This window comes from Magnusiomyces paraingens (genome assembly GCF_902498895.1).
Source record: "Magnusiomyces paraingens strain CBS 517.90 genome assembly, contig: contig1, whole genome shotgun sequence".
Taxonomy (NCBI): Eukaryota; Fungi; Ascomycota; class Dipodascomycetes; order Dipodascales; family Dipodascaceae; genus Magnusiomyces; species Magnusiomyces paraingens.
The window spans coordinates 3731014-3755300 of NW_022474067.1; the positions used below are offsets into that span (position 1 = coordinate 3731014).

At 36.2% G+C, this 24287-nt stretch overlaps 9 protein-coding genes across 9 annotated transcripts; 4 read left to right on the plus strand and 5 right to left on the minus strand.

Annotated features, from left to right (window-relative positions):
* Window positions 1-530: 530 nt before the first annotated feature.
* Window positions 531-2802, minus strand: SAPINGB_P001108 (uncharacterized protein; the record flags this gene model as incomplete). Its single annotated transcript, XM_031995831.1, has 2 exons — window positions 531-938; window positions 1012-2802. The coding sequence occupies 2 exons, from the start codon at window positions 2800-2802 to the stop codon at window positions 531-533; spliced, it is 2199 nt and encodes a 732-aa protein (XP_031851722.1).
* A 2713-nt stretch (window positions 2803-5515) lies between these two features.
* SAPINGB_P001109 (uncharacterized protein) lies at window positions 5516-7294 on the minus strand (the record flags this gene model as incomplete). The annotated part of the gene is made up of 1 exon (XM_031995832.1): window positions 5516-7294. One exon carries the CDS (start codon window positions 7292-7294, stop codon window positions 5516-5518), a length of 1779 nt encoding a protein of 592 aa, XP_031851723.1.
* Window positions 7295-7457: 163 nt separating this feature from the next.
* On the plus strand, window positions 7458-7934 carry SAPINGB_P001110 (uncharacterized protein; the record flags this gene model as incomplete). The annotated part of the gene is made up of 2 exons (XM_031995833.1): window positions 7458-7511; window positions 7557-7934. 2 exons carry the CDS (start codon window positions 7458-7460, stop codon window positions 7932-7934), a joined length of 432 nt encoding a protein of 143 aa, XP_031851724.1.
* Window positions 7935-8019: 85 nt separating this feature from the next.
* On the minus strand, window positions 8020-9696 carry SAPINGB_P001111 (uncharacterized protein; the record flags this gene model as incomplete). The annotated part of the gene is made up of 1 exon (XM_031995834.1): window positions 8020-9696. The coding sequence occupies one exon, from the start codon at window positions 9694-9696 to the stop codon at window positions 8020-8022; it is 1677 nt and encodes a 558-aa protein (XP_031851725.1).
* A 507-nt stretch (window positions 9697-10203) lies between these two features.
* SAPINGB_P001112 (uncharacterized protein) lies at window positions 10204-11688 on the plus strand (the record flags this gene model as incomplete). The annotated part of the gene is made up of 1 exon (XM_031995835.1): window positions 10204-11688. One exon carries the CDS (start codon window positions 10204-10206, stop codon window positions 11686-11688), a length of 1485 nt encoding a protein of 494 aa, XP_031851726.1.
* Window positions 11689-12626: 938 nt separating this feature from the next.
* On the minus strand, window positions 12627-13976 carry SAPINGB_P001113 (uncharacterized protein; the record flags this gene model as incomplete). Its single annotated transcript, XM_031995836.1, has 1 exon — window positions 12627-13976. The coding sequence occupies one exon, from the start codon at window positions 13974-13976 to the stop codon at window positions 12627-12629; it is 1350 nt and encodes a 449-aa protein (XP_031851727.1).
* Window positions 13977-17961: 3985 nt separating this feature from the next.
* Window positions 17962-20988, plus strand: SAPINGB_P001114 (uncharacterized protein; the record flags this gene model as incomplete). The annotated part of the gene is made up of 1 exon (XM_031995837.1): window positions 17962-20988. One exon carries the CDS (start codon window positions 17962-17964, stop codon window positions 20986-20988), a length of 3027 nt encoding a protein of 1008 aa, XP_031851728.1.
* Window positions 20989-21091: 103 nt separating this feature from the next.
* SAPINGB_P001115 (uncharacterized protein) lies at window positions 21092-22075 on the minus strand (the record flags this gene model as incomplete). The annotated part of the gene is made up of 1 exon (XM_031995838.1): window positions 21092-22075. One exon carries the CDS (start codon window positions 22073-22075, stop codon window positions 21092-21094), a length of 984 nt encoding a protein of 327 aa, XP_031851729.1.
* An 810-nt stretch (window positions 22076-22885) lies between these two features.
* On the plus strand, window positions 22886-24100 carry SAPINGB_P001116 (uncharacterized protein; the record flags this gene model as incomplete). Its single annotated transcript, XM_031995839.1, has 1 exon — window positions 22886-24100. The coding sequence occupies one exon, from the start codon at window positions 22886-22888 to the stop codon at window positions 24098-24100; it is 1215 nt and encodes a 404-aa protein (XP_031851730.1).
* Between the last annotated feature and the right edge of the window lie 187 nt (window positions 24101-24287).

The window sequence follows — 24287 nt, forward strand, 5'->3', positions numbered from 1 at the left end:
TATAAATCTCAAGGTTTCACATAAACTTTTCGCTACTCCATCAAAAACTTGTTTGTAGTTAGTAATAATATTGGTATAGCCACATAAGTTATCAAAAGAAGTCTTAGATCTTACTAAATAAAATAAAAGTATACGTTTTCAAAATTTATCTAATTTAGCAAAAAAAAAAAAAAAAAAAAAAAAAAAAAAAAAGAAAAAGTTATCTTTTAATGAACCGATTTCCTGTGTTAAACCTCCTTTTCCCATTATCTCTGTTTCGTAGTTTAAGCTTTCGCTCTACCATATCAAGCCTTAAACTTTCCATTGACTTTTTTTTTTTTTCACTCGTACATCTTTTAAGTTAAAGGTTTTAATATATATATATATATGGTGTTTTTTTTTTGTAGCTTTTATATAAATATAAACTATATCATAACTTTATATTACGGGTTATTCTTTTTTTTTTTTTCATTTATTAATTAATATCGTTATCATCCTCATCATTATTATTATTATTATTATTATTATTATTATTATCATCATCATCATCATTATTGTTGTTCCTGCTGATCTCGCTGTTCTTGCTCCTGCTCAGGTGCCTGCTGATTCTCGTGAACACCAGGAGCTGCAACTCCTTGATCTTGCTCTTCAACTTGATCCTCTCCAGTTTTACTAGCAACAGGCTCTTCCTCATCTTCGGCATCTAGAGGAACTGGAGGAAGAGGATTCTGACCTACATCTCCTGAGACCTCCTCCTCCTCCTCCTCTTCTTCTTCTTCTTGTTGATTCTGCTTCAGCAAAAGTGCCTCCTGTAGACGCTCCTCTTCTAAAAGAGCCTGGTACAAGGTATCAAACCCAGAGTTCTTAGTCGATCCGGAGCCAGGAGATGAAATACCGCCAGCAGCAACATACTTGTTTTGTTCCTTGTCAAAAAGCATCATAGGCATGTGGCAGATATTCTAAAAAAAAAAAAAAAAAAAAAAAAAATTAGTAAATAATTTCATCTCTCTCATTCATTCATTTAAAACTTACCGTTCGACGAATCTCAAAATCATGATAAAGGTTCAGCCAAATTTGACGCTCTGGACACCAAGTACCTCCCTGAGAACACTTGGGCGAATTCTCACGAATCTCTTGATCAGTAGCACGAACCCAAGGTTTAGGATGATTGGCATCGGAAAAGTGCACATAAAGAGTCTTGTTGAAAATCTGAGACGCATCCCACTTGCCAAACTTACCCACATATTGTCGGTGCTCAGAATCAACATTGCGCAACTCATTCGTCAAAATCGTAATTCCATAATGAGGGAAAACCATAGCATCATCCTTAAATAATTTGTTAAAAACATCACCCTCATACTCATTATTACCACGCAAATTGCTATTCCCTCCACTCATCGACTCAGACAAAAACTTTAAAATATAGTTAAAAACAGATGCTGAAGGCTCAACAAGCTCCATATGAGTATTGAGCTTAATAAACGAAGCAAGATCCTTGTCGACACTACTATCAGCATTAAACCCATCATCACCATCAGAATCACTAGGATAAACCCAGTATTGTTTGGTGGTGGCAACAGGAGCACTGGGAAGTAAAAACAAGTGGTCCATGTTGCGTCGCACAGATCCATCAGAATCCAAAAATAGCACACGGTCATATTCTGTTTGGTTGAAAATATGCATCTTTGTAAAACTGTAAGAAAGAGCAGGATCAACACTCTCTAGCTTGGCTGTCTTCACAGGCTTAAGTATGGCATTGTATTTCATAACTGCAACCTTGAGCAAGTACTCAACGTTATGGGCCATGCTGCTTTGATCAAAAACACTGTCATCAATATCCCGCTTAAATCGATTAGGTGCCTTGTTTTCTTGAGCCTTTAAAACTTCCTCCTCTTGAGCCTTTTCATGAGCTTCTTCATCAATTTCTTCCTTAAACCCATAGCCAGGTCCAGCAGGGTCCGTAGGAGGATCGAAAAACCCAGGTTGGTTCCATTCCTCAGGGTACATCAGAACCCGTTGGGCACGAGATCCTACCCGCTGGAGTTGCTCAAAAATCATAACAGAGTTGCATAAGTAAACAGCGTTTGTAACATATTGTACATAAGCAAACTTGGACCAGTCAACCGAATTGTCCAAATCTGCAAACTTAGGGTTTTCAGCCTCTTCAAAATCTATTGTGTCATATTCGTCAAATTCAGACTCGTCAATCACCATCTGATTAGCAGTATCACCGGAGCCTTTCACTTTGCGTAGCTGGCCCTCGGCCCAAATCATATTAAACCCATCAGCTTTATTTTCATGAGTCTCTTCATTCTGCTTCTTAAGATTCGAAATGTATCGGCTTCTACTGCCAACAACAGGCTTAAGATTCTTAACAACAGGAGATACCTGTACAATGGGTGTTGAATCTTTAATGTGTGACGCATATGGGCCCTTATTATGAGCTGGGTTTTTCTTACGCTTGAGAATACTAGCCAGTCGTGAGTTGGCCCAAGACGAGGTTGACGAAAATGGCCAAGAGCTGGTGATTGCAACATACATAGGCACAGGAAGACCATACTCTTCCTTTTCTTCATTTTTACTCGACTCCTCATCTTCAGGCTCAGGCACATAATTGTCCATGTCGAGCTTCGAGACCTTTTCTGTTAAGTCATCAGATTTCAGTCGCTGTTGAGAATTTTGAACGAGAGATGGTGGCTGGAATGATCGTTTAGAAAGATCGGAAGATGGCGATACTGATACCAAAAGAAAACCAATGGCGGTTACCAAAACGGCAAAAATCGCAACCCGTGAAAGGACTGACAGTCGCGCGACTCGAGCCATTTCAAATGTTATAAGGGTTGATTTTTTTTTTTTATTTTTATTTTTTTTGGTTTGGTAGTGGTGATAGTTAAAATGTTAAAAAGAAGAATACTTGCAAACAATGGAATTGGGTGGGAATAAAGGAGAGAGAGAGAGAAAGGAAAAAAAAGGAGAACACCACCACCACCACCACTACTACTGATATTTTTTTTTTTTTTTTTTTTGCTGGCCTTATTTCCATGGTTTATCTTGAGTAATAATCTGCAAGACTTTAGGTAATATATGCACATGCCTAATTAGTTGGTGTCAACCACCACTGGTATAGATGCCTGGTTCAGAATATTACATCTTACATATATATATATATATATATGGGGAACTTCTCTTAAGCGGTCTGTCTTGAACCTTCATCAAATTCACAATTATGTGGGCTTCTTTAGTTCCCGCAAAAGTCCCCAGGCCCTCTGAAACTGATAAAAAAAAATAGCCTATATGGGAATTTAGGTTCAATGGATAAATCAATAGGAACTAAAGAAAACTTCACAGGGGTTAGAAGGGAGGGGAGGGAGGCTTAAAAAAAAAAACATGTAAAAAAATCTTGTAGGATATCTTCATTCCTTTTTAAACTGACCACTCTTTGGTCTTTCTTTAAATCTTCTTGAAAACTATCCCTGTATATCAAAAGTCTTCAATGCACTCAAACTGTCTGTTTATATCCAAGCAAACAATTAAAACAAACATATCTTTTAGCGATACTCTATTTAAACTTTTTTTTTTCTAGGTAAAGTCCATTTTACTAATATTGTTAATTAAATGCTCTTAAACACAATATAAAATTCCATACTATTTATTGATATTCTTCTTACAATATAAACAAAATATTTGGTTGTTTGTTCTTATTAAACAGTTGTAAAATATATATAACACCCCCGATTATTAATATCAGTATTTTTTTTTTCAATTATTACACCATTTTTCAAAATAAAATTTTAATTTAATATCAATTTCTGCATTTCGGACTACTTAAAAATAAGTCTTGATGCCAGTGTACAAAGTGCAAGAGCCAAAGATGAAATTTATTCAACTATGTAAACTGAATTGTTATTTTATATTTATATTCATTCATAGGTTAGATATATATAACATTATGAAACTGATTAACTTTAGTGATATCGCTTTTGTTCCCATTTATAAATATAACAGAAATTCTACATTTCAGGTTTTATTGATTTCAGTTTTCACTATAATTTTTTTTTAATTTGACAACATTAAAATCTCTAGTAATTTAAAAATAATTCCCAATTCCCGCTTAAAAAAAAAAAAAAAAAAGATAACGCCAAATATTATGTAAATGTTTGTTTATTCGATATTATTAAAAATATTAACTAAATTTTGTTTTTTTTATTCAAGGGTTATAATTATATAACATCAGCATCTGCGCTATCCTTTTTGTTCTTACTACATATTTTCATTTTCATAATAAACTTTCAATTTGATTTAAACTGCCCAAAAATAAATTCTAACGCCAAAAATTATTGAAAGTTTTGTTTGTTTGTTTTTATTCAAGGGTTATAGAATTATATAACATCAGCATCTGCGCTATCCTTCTTGTCCATACTATATATTTTTTCATTTTGATAATAAACTTTTAATTTTGGCTTCAACATTGCATCTCCAACAGCAAAAATTATTGAAAGTTATAAAATGAGAATTTCTATTTTTTATAAATCGCTCTTTATATATTCCTAAAAATTTTATTTTTTCAAGCCGTTGTAGTATAGTGGTTAGTACACTTCGTTGTGGCTTTTAAAGATCGAATCCGAAGAAACCTCAGTTCGATTCTGGGCAACGGCAAATAACTTTTTTTATTCCCTTTTTTAATAGGAATGTAATTCTCACAATAGCTTTTACCTTTAATTTTTGTTTTGTTTTTATTTACCGTTGCAGTCAAGACCAACATGATTGTGTTAGTCTGTTATAAAAAGATATTATTTTTTATAGTGGTTGTGGTATATCTATCGGGCTGTGAATTACTTAAAAAAAGAAAAAGAGAGCGCATCTTGTAGGATGAATGTATTAAGAATTACCACTTAAGAGATAAGCCACATAGATGACTTGTAGGACCAAATTTTAATTATTTGATAGCTGTCGAGTCCTCGGTATAATATGAATTTAATAATGATAGTGATAAATAATAAAAGTGATTTATTGATTAATAAGTAATAGTCTTTCACGGCAAGTTAATTTTTGGCCATTTCGTGGTTAGGGTTTCAAAAACAAGATAAAATTGATCTTAAGCTGGTCATCTTGTCTAATTTTACCAGCCTAAAATCAATTTTATCTTGTTTTTGAAACCCTAACCACGAAATGGCCAAAAATTAACTTGCCGTGTTTGATCTTAAGAATACTTTGTTATCTCTTCAGTATCCTATTCTTGAGTAATGCTGATCGTTGTGGTGATGCTTCTAGGTTTGTGGTTATATAAAAACAAACAAACAAACAATAAAAATAAATGATTATTGTGAAGTTGCTTCAAATTGGCCTAATATTTCTCCTTTATCACGTGACTCCGTGGCCAAGCTGGTGAAGGCGCACGACTGTTAATCGTGAGATCGTGAGTTCAATCCTCACCGGGGTCGTTGTTTTCATTTATTTTTAAATTTTTATTTTTTAAATTTTTAATCTTTTTTTATTAAATGAAATAATGATATTCATCTAAATATTTACAATATATTTAATCATCATCAAAAAAATCATCATCACTATCTGTCCATCCCCATTCATATGCTTCTGTAATTGTTGCAATATCTTCTTTCAACTCGTCGATGCCTTCATCTGTCGACCTGGTAATCTTCTCCAAAGTTGTTAAGCAATTCTTCATGTAAACTCGAGTCAATGAAGTCATACCCATTTCTGTATAAACATTCTTAGTTTCTGGTGAATTCATATTGAGTTCATTCGATGGAAATGAAGGTACGCTTGACGATGTGGCAAACGGCTGTGAGCATTTGTATTGGTGTAAAGAAAACTCTGAAGTTCCAAGCTGCTGCAATTCAGATGCTTTAAATAATGTATCAAATGTTGTATCTGATTTCTCTAGCTGAACGCACTCAACATCTCTAATTGACCCAACTTTTGTAAAATATCGGACAGAAGATGATGATGAGTCATCTAATCCACGAAACAATGATCCAGTCATGTCCATAGTAGTATAGTTAATGTTTTTCTTATTATTTTTCCCAATAATCCCCATACTTCCAAATTTCTCATAAATGCTCAAACGGGAATCTAATGACTTTTGCACATCATCACTATTAGAGATATTTTCTTCTTTTTCTTGTACAAGAGAACTAGATATACTCGAAACAATATTGCGATTGCTTCCACCTTGTATATCTCCCAATATATTTTGCATTGATACACGACCACACCCAGTTCTTAAACTTGAAAGTGTGCTTATTGTTTCAAAAGGGAGCATAAACATTGCAGCACGATGCCACATACTTTTCACGTCAAAAAGTTTTAATTCTTCTTCTGGTATCTTGGATGGTATCGACAAGGGAATTACTAAAGATGCAGATTTGGCTAATGCTATTGTGCTCTGTATTCGAGAAAGTGCTTGAATCCTTGTTTTCCTATCACCACCTCTGTACTTGTTCCCCTTGTTAAATGAATATAATTCTGCAGTCAGGCATTCATCATAAAGACCCCATGCAAATAATGGGGTTTTGGGGGCATAATCTTGTCTAAACTCTTCAATTACTTTTGCTGAAAACCCACCCCATGCAGTATCAACTTCGGATACTAATGAAAGGCCACTTAAATTATCTGCTTCTTCAATAAACGGCCGCAATGTGTCTTCAATATAGGTACCATCAAGCCCCATAGAATTCACCTCTTTAAACTCATTGACACCAGTGTCGTAACTCAAAAATTTGCGAGCCTCAGGGCCGGTTTCTCCTCTTACTTGTCCCAACGGTGCGGTATCTGGATTGTACTCCCAATTCGGAAGAGTGTGGAATGAAAGTCGTGGATTATAGTAAATATTTAGATAATCCGACCAATACTTTGTGTTTTCAGTATTCAGCATGGAATGATTGGCCCTTCCCAAATCCAATGCTTGCTGGTATTCAGATAAAGGGATTTTTTCTTGCTTGATTGTAGAATCCTTATTGATAGTATCAAGTGTGAGTTTCTTAGACTCGGCTGACCATAAATCAAATTCATCGGCAACACCATAATTCATTTCAACTTTTTCGTAATTGTAAATAGGATTCGATTTCTTCATGGCACCAAACCCTCCACGCATGTCCCAAATTATAGCCCGCGGGGTAAAAGTTTGCGTTTTATGATCTGTGCCAAGGCCTTGCCGAAACAACACTGAAGGTTCTACAAATGACCTAGTTCCAATATCTGAATCATTGTAAGCAAAATATGAATTCTGAGCGTTATAGAAATGTGTAGTCAGATGATTTGCCTGGGTTGAATGGGATAAATGAATGATCTCGTGCATTGTGTTAATGACCTTGAACCCTGATTATTGAAATTTTGATTATTTTTTTAAAAAAAAAATACAAACTAAAATTTACTAATTATGTAATTAATTATGTAATTAACAACAGGAACAATTTAACACCTACAACCATCATCTGGAATATCTTCATCAACAAATCACCATGGCTGTTCAATCATTATATATTCTCAACAGGGCCGGAGGTTTAGTTTACCAAGTATGTTCCTATATTAATGTCGTAATATTTTCTAACTTTTTTTAGAAAGATTTTCAACCCGGCTTAAAAAAGCTTTCAACAAATGAGTATCTAGTTCTTGCAGGCACTTTTCATAGTATACATGCCATCTCATCGCGCGTATCACCAATACCAAACTCATCTGGCATTACAAAAGTTGAAATGTCTAAATTTGCTATGCATTGCTTTCAAACTTTGACTGGAACCAAATTCCTACTCATTACCGATATTAAACAAGGAGCACAGGGGTCTGGCATGTCATTGATGCCAGACGCAATTATCAACAAGGTTTATCAGCTGTACGCTGACTTTGTCATGAAAAACCCTTTTTATCAAATGGACATGCCAGTGAGATGCGACTTGTTTGATCAGAATCTCACAAAATATCTGAATGAAATAGCATAAAACTAAAACCTCACTAATATACACTAATATACACATTTCATGACCTGTTTACAAAAAAAAAAAAAAAAAATAACACTAACTAAACCTAACTGTTAAGTAACTCTCCATCGATAGAATCTATGGGAGCAGATGACTCTGACTCTCCAAAATTATGATGATCTTCCTCTAACTTTGAAATTCTTTGCTCTTCCATGTCCAACCATAAATCTCGTGAACCCAAGTCATGTAGTGATAATGACCCGAGGGCCGCTTCTGCTACACGCCGCTGTTCTCGATTCCAAATTTCCATCCGAGAATCTTTATTCATCAAACTCCACTGTTCATAAGCGACATTGATCTTATTTGTGTATTCTTCCAAAGGCATTTTGTTGTCATAAAATTCTCGAAGTGGTTCCAAAGCTTGTTTCAATTGCTCCAATGTTTGACTAGTTGGGGGATCGTGTGGCCACAAAGCAGGCGGCAAAAAGTATAATACCACATAAGCAAACGAAGGATGTGGTGGCAAGTGTGGAGTTCCTATTCTATCAAAAAAGTTTTGACGAGCTTGTTCTCGTGATCTATGTACTAGATCTTTCATTTTTCGCCTAGCTCTTGCTCTTTCACGTACATCTTCGCGAGAATTGTATTCCTTAGCACGTTTTGCTCTCCGTGCTCGTACTTCCATAACATCTCCTCGACGCTTGACATCAGCGCGAATGAGGTCAATTTGATCAGCAGGGTGTAGTCTTGTGCCTCTTTTCAGATCCAAATGCCTTCCAAGAGACCCAGAATGAGAAAAAACATGACCACAAAATTGGCAAACATTTTGGAAATTAGATTTCGTTTTTTTCAAGCCAGGCGTTCCATTTAACTCTGTTAATTCGGATTCTGGTTGAACACCTACAGAAAGTTGGTCAAATTTATCTGGCTCGTCATATTGTATCATATTCAAAGCATTTGGATTGTTTCCTGAAAAACTATCTGTTTTGTCATCATCAGAGTCATTTCCAGATATCAATACATGTGGTAGATCTTCTTGGACCGAAGACACAATCATGCCACCAGTTTCGTGGGCATTGCCACTGGAATCGATATCCAACTCAGATGGAGTTTGTTGGGTATTGTTTTGTAGAGTTGACTGTGCTATTTGCATCAAAACTTGAGTTGTCTGATCAATATCTGCATCCAACAAATGATCCGTTTCACTATCGGGCAGGCATGGAGATGGATCTGATAAAGATGATGGCCTAGTTGGTTGGTATCTTTCAAAATCTGAGGTTGATAAAACTGGTCCTAAAGAATTAATATATTGCTCCTCATTGTTCAAACTGGCTTCCAGGCCTGTGCTATGATCTTTATGATCAAAATTCGATATCTTATCATTAACAGAACCGTCAATATCAATCTTCCCAGCTAATGAAAGCAAGTTATCAGTGAATGCTTCAAGATCAGTTGTATTAATGTTATCACCGGAAACAGTTTCTGGTGTATCAACAGCATTGATAGAATTGACATCATCTGTATGAGACACAGTATGATAATGATTAGGATTTAATTGAATTAAAACGACTTCATTTTTATCATTTGCAAGGCTACTCGAGGTGGTTGGATCAAGTGAAGCAGTAAAGGAGCTCAGAGTGTCGTTTGTCGAGTTATTATTAAGATTCTGATCACTCTTGATGTCGGAAATAACTGGGGTGCTATTAGAAATTGAATTATCTGTGTTCGAATTAACAGAGAGGTGAAGTAGATTATTTTTATTCTGCGTATTGTCCTTGTACATTTGTTAAGGAATGATCTTTATTTTAGATAAATAAAGCATCAAATTTCAAATAGCAATGAAAAAATCATAACAAGACTCTGAAAGATTTCAGAGCTGAAATCAAAAAAAAAAAAAAAAAATTGAAAAGAAACAACAAAAGGTTTTTTTAAACAATGTGGATTAGATCTTTTGTAAAGTTGCTTCTTGCTCAATGCAAAAATTTACCCTTCACATAGGTGGTAGTGTAGGCACATATGCAAATATAAAAATAATATGACTAACTGATTACAAACTATAACATAATATAGAATATATTATATATATATGTACCCCAGTCTGTGTGAACGTTGAGATGTTAACACCAACATGTGAAAACAGTATCTGCCACCAAACCACTGAGTCCCATGATCAACGTACAATGAATGTAATTACGTGAAGTAATTAACTTTTGAAAATTATATAAAATTTAGTATTTAAGAGATTCATTTTTAACTGCATTTTCATTTTTGGAATCTACAATTTTTAAGTATGTCGACCCTTAAAGAACAAAAAATTCTCAAGGCAGTCGAGGCATTTTCTAGCCCCACAAACACACACACCTTAGTTGAGATCTCCAAATCATTTGATGTCCCTTACAGCACGGTTCGCGATCGCCTCCACGGTATTCGACCGCTTGCCACCGCTCAAGCTGAAAACCAATTATTGATGCCGATACAGGAATCTATTCTCGTGGACCATATCATTAATCTGTGTCAGTTAAAATCAAATCCTACGAGCAAAAGCGTGATGGAAATGGCGGGGAAAATATTGCACCTGGAAAACCCCGAGAAACCCCAACCATCACGATCCTGGCTAAACGGATTTATTGAACGATCTGGCGTGCTAGTGCGGTCGAAACGAGGTATAATCGATGTACCGAATGTGAGAGAAGGTGGTGAACACTTAATACAATTATTCTTCGATCGGTTGCACCACTACGAAACAAAATATGACGTCCCACCTTCACGAGTATGGAATTTGGATGAATGCGTGTTTAAATGTGATGAATCTGTTAAGGGTTCATTGGAAGTAAAACCGAAGGATGTTTCAAACAGCGCGTCGTATGAGTCCTCTAACGATTTGGTCACGGTACTTGAATGTATATCGGCCGATGCACGAATTTTAGAACCCATCTTTATATACAAAGAACTCCACACAATCGAGGCTTGGTTTCCAGATATTTCAAGACCGCAAACTATGGTTTCGGTATCGAAAACTGATTTTATTAACTCAGAGATATTCCTCGAGTGGTTTGATAAATATTTCCCTTCTTCCAAGCCAGGTACATGGCAGGTATTAATTCTTGATGGTTGCGAAGCCAATGAATTGACAAAATTCCACCGTTATGCCATGCGAAAGGGCGTTGTTTTGCTGTATTTACCGGCGGATATGTCGAACGTCTTGCAACAGTTAGATAGGTCATGTTTTAATACAGATAAACAAGGGTTTCGCCGTCAAACTGCAATTGATTTCCCTGAGGGATTGTCACCCTCGAAGCGAACAAATTTTTTATCATATATGAGGAAAAGAAATATGGCATACTCACGAAATGTTATAACAGAGGGATGGAAACTCTCTGGAATTTACCCACGTTCCGTTACAACTGCAATAAACTTTTTTAGAAGGCAGAGGAACCTTCCTATTCTCGAAAATACATCTGAATTGCCAAGCAAAGTTCAAAATTCCGAAGTCAATACAAATCAATCTTCCACGAATCCGGCGCCTTCACCAGTCCATTCGGCGCCCTCGGAAACTCCCATATTTGTTAATTGGAGGGCTGAGCGAATGTATATGATGAGGCATCCCAAGGAATGTTTGAAGGCATTGAAAAGGAGCAGGGAAGATTTGGCGTTACTCACTACACAACTCGCTCAAGTTCAACAAGAGTTGGCCATAACGAACAACAAAATAAGGGATTTACAAAAGGATGAGTCGAGGAAGCGGCCCCGAGTAGAGCTGGATAAAGCACCCTGATTTGGAGAATATATGAAGAGACTCTCAGTTGGGGAGGTGAAATTTGTTATGGGGCATTCAAGTGGGATTCAGATGAGGAAGATCAGGAAGATGAACATAAAAGTAATTGGTACTAACAAGATTGATGGCGTAAATTAATGCTAAATGGCTAGATCTATCTATAGTAATTACTATAGATTATAATCTATCAAGTATTCAGGTCCACAACTTATCACTGTAAAACGTTAAAATTTTGAAAAATGTGTTCAACACGTACCCTCTGTGCATGGGATTGAATGCAGATCGTATCATAGGTATAATAAGGCTGGGCGTCACCGTTAGATTATTACAATAATAACAGTAACTGTAAGATTAATATTAAGATTAAAATTAAGATTAAGATTAAAATTGAAATTGAAATTGAAATTGAAATTGAAATTGAAATTGAAATTGAAATTGAAATTGAAATTGAAATTGAAATTGAAATTAAGAAAAAATAAAAATAAAAATAAAAATAAAAAGATTTTGATAGTCTTGTGCCACATATATTTAGTAAGACCGGCTCTATCTAGACATAAAGAAAAAAAAAACGAATTGGCCAATTTTTATGGAAATTGACAAAATATATATTTGAAGCATTTATATCCTTAAATTATTTTGCTATGTAATAATAATGATAAGTAATATAGAATTGATTTTTTTTAAATGAAACTTTTGATACAAATCTTCAAATATTGTCTTACAACTATTACTATTATTTCTATAACCCTTGAATAAAAACAAAAATAATAAACAAAACTACTAATATTATTTTAGTAAATATGTTGATTCAAATTGAAAATAAATACTTTAGTAAATATGTTGATTCCAATTGAAAATAAATCTATTTAACCAAAAAATGTTTCTACTGAAAATAACTTTAGAAATCTAATAAATTACATACATATAGGATAAATATCTTATCTCCACAAAATATTATTCATATACTGGTCCAGTTGCTTAGTGAGAACTTCTTCAAAAGAGAGTACATGAGCAGTGCGTTCTTGTTTTAAACGAAGATATGCAGTAAGCAAATTTATACAGTCCCTTAATGCAACAATTAAAATAGAACCTAGAAGATTTCTGTTAAACGCGCTTGGGATATACTTCTGAATGATTGGTATATTTCCAAGCATTGTACCGACTGTCCCACTAAGCCATGGCCAAATTAATGCATAACCAATTTGTAAGGATAACCTTTGCTTACTAACAATCCAATTCATATCATCGTCATCGTCATCGTCGTCATTATTATTGACTTCGTTAGCGTTATCATTATCATTTTCATTTTCATTTTGATGGTCTTCACCATTGTTTTCAGCATTCGCACCTTGATCATCTCGACGTCGGTCGTGATTATTTAAACGAGCAACGTTGTTGGCTTGTTGGTTTGCATTCCGGTTATTACCTCTGAACCAATTAATTATACCACCCAAAATTGGCCCCATAAAATTAATTCCAAGGTCATCATCGTCATCATCATCAAGATCAATTAGCTCATCTTCCACAACAACTTCAAAGTTAAATCCTTCTAGAAGTGCACCATCATTTCCTGATGGCTTTACCCGTGAGTCCTTCATTTGCTTTCCAATAGATATGATAATTGGCTGAACAAGTTTTTCATAGAGTTTGAGATATCCAAGCCGTAAAAATGGATAAAGGGCTAGAGCCAACTTCTCATCCCTGAACTTCCATATAGGGGTATCCTTTGATGCCATCAATAGAGGAGATAAGCATAGAGCAGCATTAGCAAAATTGGAAGTTCGTCGCGCAAGCACCAACAGGATCGGAACCAAAGCTGGTATTGCTGTTGTTTTTGTAGTAAGTTCTAGTGTCCGAATGCCGGTTTTATCGCTGGTTATGCCTAGTACAGAATCCGCCATATCCGAAGGACATATAGAGCGAATGACTGATGATCCTATGGTGTAAAGTGAAGTATAAAAAAACAAGACGATACCACCACCGACACTGCTTAAAATAAGAGCATTCGCAGTTTGAGAGTTAAATGACTCAATACTATCACGAAGGTTAAGAAATAAATTGGATTCTTTCACAATGTGAATCTTTCGAAGACACTGCGGACAGGTGAGGGGCTTATTTGGATCTTTTTGTTCAACGGAAGCTGCCCACTTTAAAAGACAACCTTCATGAGCGACAAGATTGCATGTGCACACTTCACGCCAAGGACCACATGAAGGATCACTGGTCTCATCTGTTTCAAGACATATCCAACATCTTTTTTCTGAGGAGGGTGATCCTGGAGCACTCATTGGAATTTTGATAGTTTTTGAAAACTCGGCTGAAACAGATGTGTAAATGTGGAGGTATTTTTTTTTTGGTGTTATTTTTTTTTATCATTTATGCAAAAAAAAAAAAAAAAGAGCGAGTAACTTTTTCTGGGAGGTGATAAATTATAGTCACGTGATTGAGATTAAACAAAAGGTGTGATAAAGATGTTACTTGTAACAACTAAGTAACAAAATTCAATGTAACATCCAAAATCTTCATACCAGTTTCTGAGAATTGAAATAAGTTGGCAATTGATGAAAAAGATAAGGATAAAATCTCAATAATTTTATATTACTGTTACAAATCAATTCTTTTCTGAATCAATCAATTGAAGAATAATATATCAATTTTATAATATGCCATTTTTGACAGCAACATAAGAATCCACTGACATATTGGAAAACCTCAGACCGATGATTGCTTTTAGAAAACTACCTTCTACTGTTTTGTGGATGATTAAATAAGGAAACTCTCCACTTTTATGCAGGTATTAAACGGTCAATAGAACGGTTAAAGATTCTCTTAAACATTTTTTAAGAATGCCCAATCCACATTCTCTCTCTCTCTTTTTTTTTTTTTTTTTTTTTTTTTTTTTTTTGAATCAAGACAAAAGCCCACTATTTTAATTGGGCAAGGTGTATTATTGAAGTTCTAAGAACCAAAAGATACCAAGGTACAAGGTAAATAAATACACATAATAATAGCCAATATTTTTATTAGCAGTAGATTACTTGGCGGGACGGCTATCCGACTAAATATACTAAAGTTTAATTATCAGAAAAGAATTTGAATAAAAAACAAAAAAAAAGTAAAAGAAGAAAAAAAGAAAAAAGAAGAAGAAGAAGAAGAAAAAAAAAGAAGAAGAAAAATAAAAATAAAAATAAAAATAAAAATAAAAATAAAAATAAAAATAAAAATAAAAAGAAAAAGAAAAATAAGAAAAAAAAGAAAAAATAAAATATAAAATATAAAATATAAAAAAAAGAATATATTCATCTATATAGATAAATCTCCAAGTAAAATAAAATTGCAAATTTCATGGGTAAATTTAAGTTCAACAGAACTGGTCCTTTTTTGTATTCTAGAAAGAAAATCTTTAAAAAAAAAGAAATTTGATTTCTTTAATTACATTCATTATTTTAGTTGTAAGACTATAAAAATATTCTTGATAGTATCAGACTGGTGCCTATTAACATATTGAATGAAGAAAAAAAAAGTTGCCCAAGAGGGCCAAAAGTTTCAATTATTTTATAGTGTTGATATCTATCAAGAATTGTTTTGCATTATTCTAAAAAATGCCCAATTATCAATCCTTCATCTTTATTCAAAAATTTCCCAACTTTTTGATCAAGGCTCATTGTTTTTGTAGAATTTTAAAAAAATATGGTTCACTAAGACATGGTATCAATCTACAATGATATTTGTGGTTAAACTTCAACAACAATAATAATCACAAAAATTAGTAAAGTCACTAACTAGATGTTATTGAGAAATTAATAAAAGAAAAATTATTTTAGAGTTCATTTATATTAATATTTTCAGGCGACTAAAAATTTAATTGAAATCGTGTTATTATGATAAAAACTCAGTTAAAAACCTAGACTAAAAATGAATCTTTTAAAACTTCTATTGTTAACTGGAAATTGAGTGGACGCCTTAGTACGGAAAAGTTCATTATCTCAATTGGGTTAAGATATTATTTTTCTTCTTTTTTAAAAGATTTTTAGAGATAGACAGCTCTAAATATGTTGGAGATTCACTACGCATGAATTTAATGCAATGAATAACACGGCTCTGTGTGTTATAAAAAAAAAGAAAACTTGAAATTTTGAAAGGGACCGAAATAATTAGCTCTAATTGAAAGAGATCACAAATTATTTCTATTTTATTTGAGCTTTATATACATGTGGTATTGAAATTATAGCGTGACAAAAAGGGAGTTTAAGACGACAAATTTAATTTATCCCACTGTAGTTTTATTTTTTTAATTAAGCTATATTAACTAGAAGCATTGAAGAAAAAAGAAGGATCCCTTAATTTATTTCAAAATTGGCAATAAAGGAGTGAAAGACTAAGTTATCATAAAAAAAATTTACTTGTATCCAAGTAGTTATGATTGAAGTATATTTACAATAATAAAAATGTTTGAGCCTTAAGATACTCATAAATTCTAACATATTTATTACTGCATTTTACTATTGAAAATTTTTACATTTTTTAAACTCATTTATCTTCATAATGAAATCATAAGTGAATTGTCTCTTGATGAGAGCTTTTACAGATAATTGTATTTTAAGATGTGAAGCTTGGCTTGAATTTTTTTTTGTAGGGTTTCTTAAAATGCATGAATTGTTCTAGGTCAGAACTAATTTCTAGAATCTAGAAAGAAGTTAAGAAAATCTATTTGTAAGCAACTATAGTTTTTCAATAAAGCAAGTGAAAAGGTACAAATTCTGAATTAGGAAGGCAAAAACAAAAATATCCTTCATGTTAAAGTAGCTCCAATGTTCCATTCACTAAATATATTCAATATTGAAATATATGCAAAAAATTCAAAAGAATAAGAAATATATTTTTAGGTAGCTTAAAGTTCATATGAAAAGTACAATATTGAATTCTATTCAGAAAAAAACTGAGTTTTTATCAAAAGCAAAATTGACAACCTTTTTTTAAGGTGAATATTCTCATACATATTTTGTAATGCCCCAAAGACTTAATTGTTTTTTAGTTATGATTGACCAAGTAGATTAATATCGGCAAAGGATAGTATTTTTTTTTCATCTTAAATCAACACATATTATTTGCTGCCTCGGTTTCAGCTTACTCTTCATTTTGGAAAATAAAGCAACGCTGCACTCAGCACAATAAAAATGGTTGAAAAAAAGTATTGACAGATATTTATGTGGATTCGTCGGTTATTTGTTTTTTTTAAAAAAATGCTTTAAACAGCTATAGGAGATAAAAAAAAATTACTTGAGAAAAAGCCCGCGGCTCATACTTTGGTGTAACCTTATAGAGTAAGAGAGATGGTCAATTAAATATTTAGGCAAGCCATATTGATGAAAATCAATTTTTTTTTTTGTGAAAACTGAAAAATCTAGAAAACTTTAAAAATCTCTATTTCTTTTTTTACTTTACTTTATTTTATTTTATTATTATAATTATAATTATATTTTTTTTTTCTTTTTTTCTTTCTATAAAGTTATGCACCAAGTAGTGATGGCTGGTTAAGAAGGGTTTGAGAAGCAGGGGAAAGAAGGGTGTTATGCGCTTGAAACATTCAGCACACGGTAGTCACAACACTTTTAAATGCATTTGGACTTTAATTGATGAGGTACAACCAGCCAATTGACTGATTGATGAAAAGATCAGACGCAATGAGTTTTGGGAGGCTGAATCAAAAACGATTCTAGTGACAAGACCTTAATGACCTCAAGACAAAATAAAAAAAAAAAAACTCCGGGGTATATTATCATACCTAAAAACAAATTGAGTACCCCCATACCTTGTACGTTCACCATCTAATACAATATTGGTAATAAAAAAGACACACAGTTAAACGGAGGTATCATGCAGAAGCAGTTGGAGGAAAGCATAATTCATTCAATTTCGGTGCACAATGAAAAGGGACGCTTGGATCATGCTAGGAAAAAGTAAAACCTTGAAAATCTGAGCCACTTATAACCAACCCAAACTTAATTTGTTTTTAACAAATCTGGTCTTGAATTATCCACACCGTCTTCAATTAATCTTGTTTTACTACTCTTTCTTATTCTTTTATATAAATGAAATAATGAATCCGCTCGTTTGAAGAAAACTTCCCCTCTTTTTTTTCTCTTTCTCTCTCTTTTTTGCATTTTTATATACTTATTCTCCAGGTTTAGGTGCCCATTCTTTTATAAATCTATATACACTCATTTTCATATCCTTTTTTTTTTTTTTTTTGATACTCAATCACATCATAAAATGGTTCCAAACCTTCAAATTAGAGTGCCAGTTGGCAGTCCAAAAAAGTTTCTCGAGTCTTCATGCTCAAGCCCAACCACACCAGTTTCCTATAATTATAACCACCTTCAATTTGAACAATACCATTACCACTACCAGCATCAGCATCCTCAGCCTGTACCAAAGCAGCACCAGCATTATCAGCACCAGCAACAAGCTCCAACTCATCAAGCCCCTACTTCTTCTCCTGTTATGTCTACCTCGGATAAGGTTGGCTATATTCTTAATGACACTTATTACCTAATTAAAATTTTGGGCTCAGGAGCTTGTGGAACAGTCTACTATGCAAAGTGTCTGACATCTGGGAAGGAGGTAGCCATCAAGACAATGCTTAAGCCAGCTCCTGGCTTTTACTCTTCTCCAACAACTGCGTTAAACCTGGAAAAGTGCCACTATAATAACAAAAACAACAATAATAATAATAATAATAATAATACTAGACATAATCGCATTGTTGCGACTCCAATTTCGCTGTTACCAGAAGATCTTGTTGGTAATAATACAAACTCTGCTGAGTCACCTCGATCGAGTCGATCTGCTAACCCCAATAAGGCGCTTTACAATGAAGTTTATTTACATTCATCAGTCCACAACCACCCCAATGTCCTGCAAATTCTTCAAGTACTGGACTCTGAGCACTATCTTTTTGTTGTGCTTGAGTATTGCCCTTTGGGTGATTTGTTTACAGCCATTACAGAGCGTAATTGGTACGTGGGCGATGACAATTATGTCAAAGCCATGTTTACGCAATTGCTGGATGCAGTTGACCACTGCCACCGACGAGACGTTTACCACTGTGATCTCAAGCCAGAGAACATCATGGTTGATAAGCAAGGACGCCGACTTAAGATTGCCGATTTTGGATTAGCGTCGAAGAGTCAAATCTGCACCGTTTTTGGGCGCGGTTCTTCGTATTACATGGCTCCGGAGACCATTCCAGAGAATGTTATTTATAGACATGTGCCAAAATCTGCTTTGGCAGCACCACAACAGGGAGATCAGGATAAACCACGAGACGTGTTGGAGCACAAGCATTTGGAAGCTCAACGCAAGGCAGACATTGAGCATCGCAAGCGTTATCACAATAAAAAGCAGTCGAAGCGGCCATTGCAGAGTAAAGGTTATCCACGAGCTTCGAGCGATGTGTGGGCTCTTGGTGTGATTTTACTAAATCTCGTATTTGGTCGAAATCCATGGAAAAAAGCATCACTGACTGAGGACTCGGCCTACCGAGACTACTCGACCAATCCAGAGACTTTGAAGGGAGTACTTCCAGTGTCTGAGGAGTTGAACCAGATCATGGCACAGGTGTTTCACCCAGACCCATACAAGCGGATCCAGATTCCTGAGTTGCGCAAGCGTATTTTGGCATGCAAGAAGCTGACGAATCCGTCACCTAACTTTACCTGGTTTCAACCATTTGTCAAGAAGGCTGAGCAACAGCAGCAGGTTGTTCGTACAGATGTCAGAGTTAAGAAGGAGGAACAACCACGCAATGTTGACGATAATTATCAGGTTAACGGTGCAGTAACCTCCGCCGCACGCATTCCACAACAGCCCCAGCAGCAGCTGCAGCTGCCCAAACCAGCTCAGGCAGTGCCTCAGCCCCAGCAACCCCAACAGTCAGTTCAACAGCAACAAGCCGTTCATTCCGAGCATCAAGCTTTGGAAAAGGTGGAGAAGCAGCTCACGTCAACTACCACAGCTGGGCTCCAAGGATCTTCGGGATCTTCTACAGCTCCATCGTCTGCTAATTCGTCGACTGGACCCAGTTCTTCAATTGTGGAATCTGTTATTGTAACTCCAGCAGTTGGCGACAATACGGTACATCCCAGCCAGGTCTACTATTATAATAGTCCAGTTGAGTCTCCTGAAAATTGTGAAAAGGATCAGCAGAAACAACAACAACAAGAGCAGCAGAAGCAGCAAGATAAGAATGGCCAGGTTATTACGGCAGTGCGGGAGACTACTAGCAAGAAGCCTCCTCAGCAAGTTACAGTCAACCAAATTGAGGACTTTGACATGGATACTGTGAGCACCACATTGAACGCTAGTGCTGGCACTAGCTTTAATCGGTATAGTACAAAGAAGCCTGGATCTGTGGGCAGTATTTTCAGCAATACTACTAGAGTCGGGGTTCTTAGTAACATTACGAATAATAACAAGATTGGGAACACGATTAACCTTTCTCCTCCTAATAGCATTGCGACGACCAATTATAGTAATGCTGATGACTATTATGGGAACAATAGCATGCACTCATCTTCGCTAATGTTTTCATCAACTTCGGGCAACTCGAGCGGGTCTGGCACTGGGAGTCCACAGCAACGTAAGCGCAAGACTTATGAAGAAGAGTTTACTGCAACGGGGATTATTGGAGGCATGATTGGGAGTCAGTATCGGGGTGGTAAGAATGCCAGCATTAATCATAGCTTTGGAGTGTATGTTCCTTGTGGCAATACTACCATTAGCAGCAACAATAGCATTTTAGGATCTTCATCTTACTTTCATCAAGTGAAGGTTCAACAACAGATTCAACAACAACAACATCAGCAGCTAGATGGAGAAAAAAATAGCCAAGATAATACTCAGTACTTACTTGAAGAGCAGCAGGATCTGTTTGAATACGATGCACTGAGCAGTTATACTACGTCGAATGTGTCTAGTATTTCAGTGAATAGCAACAATACGACTACAACGACAGCAGCAACAAGTGCGACTAACAATAGCATTGACTTTAATACATACCGTCAAAAGTACAATAAGAAGTTGAACCAAAAGCCAACGACGATGATTGCAGCGGCTGCGGCTGCAACTGCGGCTGCGGCGCACTCGTTCCAGCGCAAGATGGAATTTTTGTATTATCAATCGCGCGGCGGAAGCGGTAACAATAACAATGATGGGACCAAGATGAACATTGTGAATAATGTTAATTACAATTACGGGAGTTTCAAGAGATTTAGATCAAAGAGTTTCTCATCTGCATAAAAATCAAGACTATATATTAAGATTAATAAAAAAAAAAGATTAAAGCATTTTGTTTAATTTAAGGATTTACATTTTTTTATTATATTTTTTTTTAATTAATTAATCATCTATCGTTTTCAGCTTGAAGTTCTGAGACCAAGGCGGGAGTTGTCCGCTTAAGTTCATCTTGCTTGAGCTTTGTCTGTATCAGGTCTGTAAGTTTTGTTGCAATATTGTAAGCAGTAGAGGCACAATTCATAATGACATAACCGTCGACCTCGGTACCTCCAGACTTTGAGACTTGACAGAGTTCTCTATTTTTATTGATTGTGATGGTCATGTAGCTATCTCTGAGAGATTCTTCCTTTGCAGTGGTATCGACGAGAATTACGTCTGATTTGGCAATAGAATTTGGGGCTGCGTCTTCCATATCCTGGTCATAATCATCTGGGGAATCTTTCTTTATGGTGGTAGTAGTATTGGCAGTGGTCTTGACTGGTGGTTTGAAGAAGGAAAATGTAACAGAGATGGGGATGTGAAGGATTGATAACGGGATGGGGTTGCGCTCTTCCAGCGAGTGCACGACGTAGGAATTGCCTTCGACCGAGGTATCAGGGCGACGGAAGTGAAGAAGACCGGCAATGACACCGAGACAAGTGGCGTCAACAAGTCCACCATCAAAGTTGAGATAATGGACGTCGGCTCTAATGATCCAGCACGCGGAGCCCGCGGAAATGACAAGGGATTCTACATCGAGCGCGTTTGAACGACGGATAGCCTTTTCAATGAGCCGCGTCAGTAAAACCTCGTCCTCGGACTGTCGCATGTTTTCAAACTGCGGTGATGCCATGGCACTGATGTCTGTAGTGATGATGAAGATTCCTTCATGTGGACGATCCTCATAGGGTTTACTGACTTCTGCTGAGATGCGCACAACAAGTTTTGTTTTCCCAAGTGTGAGGTTGACATGCCCGTAAGAATCGCCAAAGGAGATGTCTACATCACGCATTTGATCAAACTGTCTGCCATCATAACGAGTTCCTGCATCATGGAGCAAAGATTGGAAAAAGTCCTTATCGTTGGTTGAAAGATCAATTAGCCGTGGCATTTTTAGTCTAGGTTATATGTGTATGTGTCCCTGTATATGGATATATATGTGGGTAGTTTGTTGATATATATATTTGTTATTCACTTTTTGATGGTTTGGAGTTGTTGTGTGGTTGTGAAAATTTTAAAATCCACGTGACCTCAGCAGAGATGTGCCCTGATGAGATTTCCAACATTACGAAAATTTCAAGATTAACATGATGAGATTTCTAACAAGTCCGACACAACGAAAGTTCTTTGCAAAAAAAAAAAAAATTAAAAATTCCCCCCTCCCCCCTGTCGATGGAAAAAAAATAAAAAAAAAATTGCCCCTCCGGCACCGCATGTTCCGAAGGCCCCGCTAAACGCCCGGTCGGCCTTTTGTTAAAATCTGTCGTCAGGAAGTTTTGCTTGAAAATGAATAGAGAGAGAGGGGTGGGAGGAGTCTCTTGCCTCACACACATACAAAGTCCCTTGCCTACACGTACAAAGCCTCACACACACAAAGTCCCTCCCCCTCCCACTTCCCCCCAACACATATAAATACCGGCTAGTCTCCACGCTCCTCCTCATTCTCTAAAAGCCCTCTGCGGTAAAAAACCACCCAAAAAAACGCATCCACTCTTTTCTTTTTAGTCTTTCTAATCTGTTTTGGGCCTTTTTGAACAAATCATCAAAAGTCCCTGTCATATCCTTTGCAATTACAAACCCATACCTCGATATTCTATATATATACCCGTGTTTATACTCTCTCAATCTTTTTTTTTTTTTTTCACCCTTTCCTCTTCTACCTACTACTCTTTCAATCACCACCCATCATTATCATACAATAATGGCTCTTAACACAAACCCTGTTTATATTGTCGCTGCTGCCAGAACTCCTGTTGGCAGTCTTCTGGGCTCTCTTAGCTCTTTGACTTACCCTGAGCTTGGTAGCCACGTCGTTAAGGCTGCTTTAGCCAAAATCCCCCAGATCAAGCCCACCGAGGTCGAAGAAATTGTCTTTGGCAACGTCTATGGTGCCAATGTGGGCCAGAACCCTGCTCGACAGGTCGCTCTCAAGGCCGGTCTCGGCAACGATACCATCGCTACAACCGTTAATAAGGTGTGCGCATCTGGTCTTAAGGCCATCATTTTTGGTGCCCAGAACATCATTACTGGTACCGCTGATGTTGTTGTTGCTGGTGGTGCTGAGTCCATGTCCAATGTCCCTCACTACCTGCCTGATTTTAGACGCGGTATTAAGTTTGGTGGTTCCACAGTTGTTGACGGTATGCAACGTGATGGTCTGCAGGATGCTTATGACGGTCAGGCTATGGGTGTTTCTGCCGATTTGTGCGCCATTGAGCACAACATTTCTAGAGAGCAACAAGACGATTTTGCCATTGAGTCGTATAAGCGCTCTCAAAAGGCCCACAATGACGGAAAGTTCAAGGCTGAGATTGCCCCAGTTGAGCTTCCTGGATTTCGGGGAAAGCCCGGCGTGACCGTCTCTACAGACGAAGATGCTTTCAAGCTTAATGAGGAAAAACTTAGATCTGCTCGTGCTGTTTTCACCAAGGATGGTACCGTTACTGCCCCCAATGCCTCGTCTATCAATGATGGTGCCGCTGCTGTTGTTCTCATGTCTGCTCAAAAGGTTAAAGAACTTGGTATCCAGCCCATTGCCAAGATTATTGGTTGGGGTGATGCTGCCCAAGAGCCCGAAAAATTTACCACTTCCCCGTCCCTTGCTATCCCCAAAGCTTTGAAGCACGCCGGTCTCAATATCAAGGATGTCGACTTTTTTGAATTTAATGAAGCTTTCTCTGTTGTTGGTCTGGCAAATTCTAAGATTCTTGGTCTTTCAGCAGACAAGGTCAATGTCTATGGTGGTGCCGTGGCCATTGGTCACCCCTTGGGATGCAGTGGTGCCCGTATCATTGCCACTCTTTTGTCTGTCCTGACTCAAGAAGGTGGTAAGATTGGTGCTGCTGCTATCTGCAATGGTGGTGGTGGTGCCAGCGCTCTTATTGTTGAACTCGTCGAGCCTTCATCCAAGTTGTAAATATGAGATGTAATTGTTTTTTTTTCTTCTACTATTCCAGTTCTCACCCTTTATCGTTTGATTTTTTTTTATTAAATATATATATATATTTTTCATTGTTGATTCTACATATGATGATGACTCTTTATATAGTCCGGTTATGCATACACTCAAATAATCTATATAGGCTATACATGCTTTAAGCCCT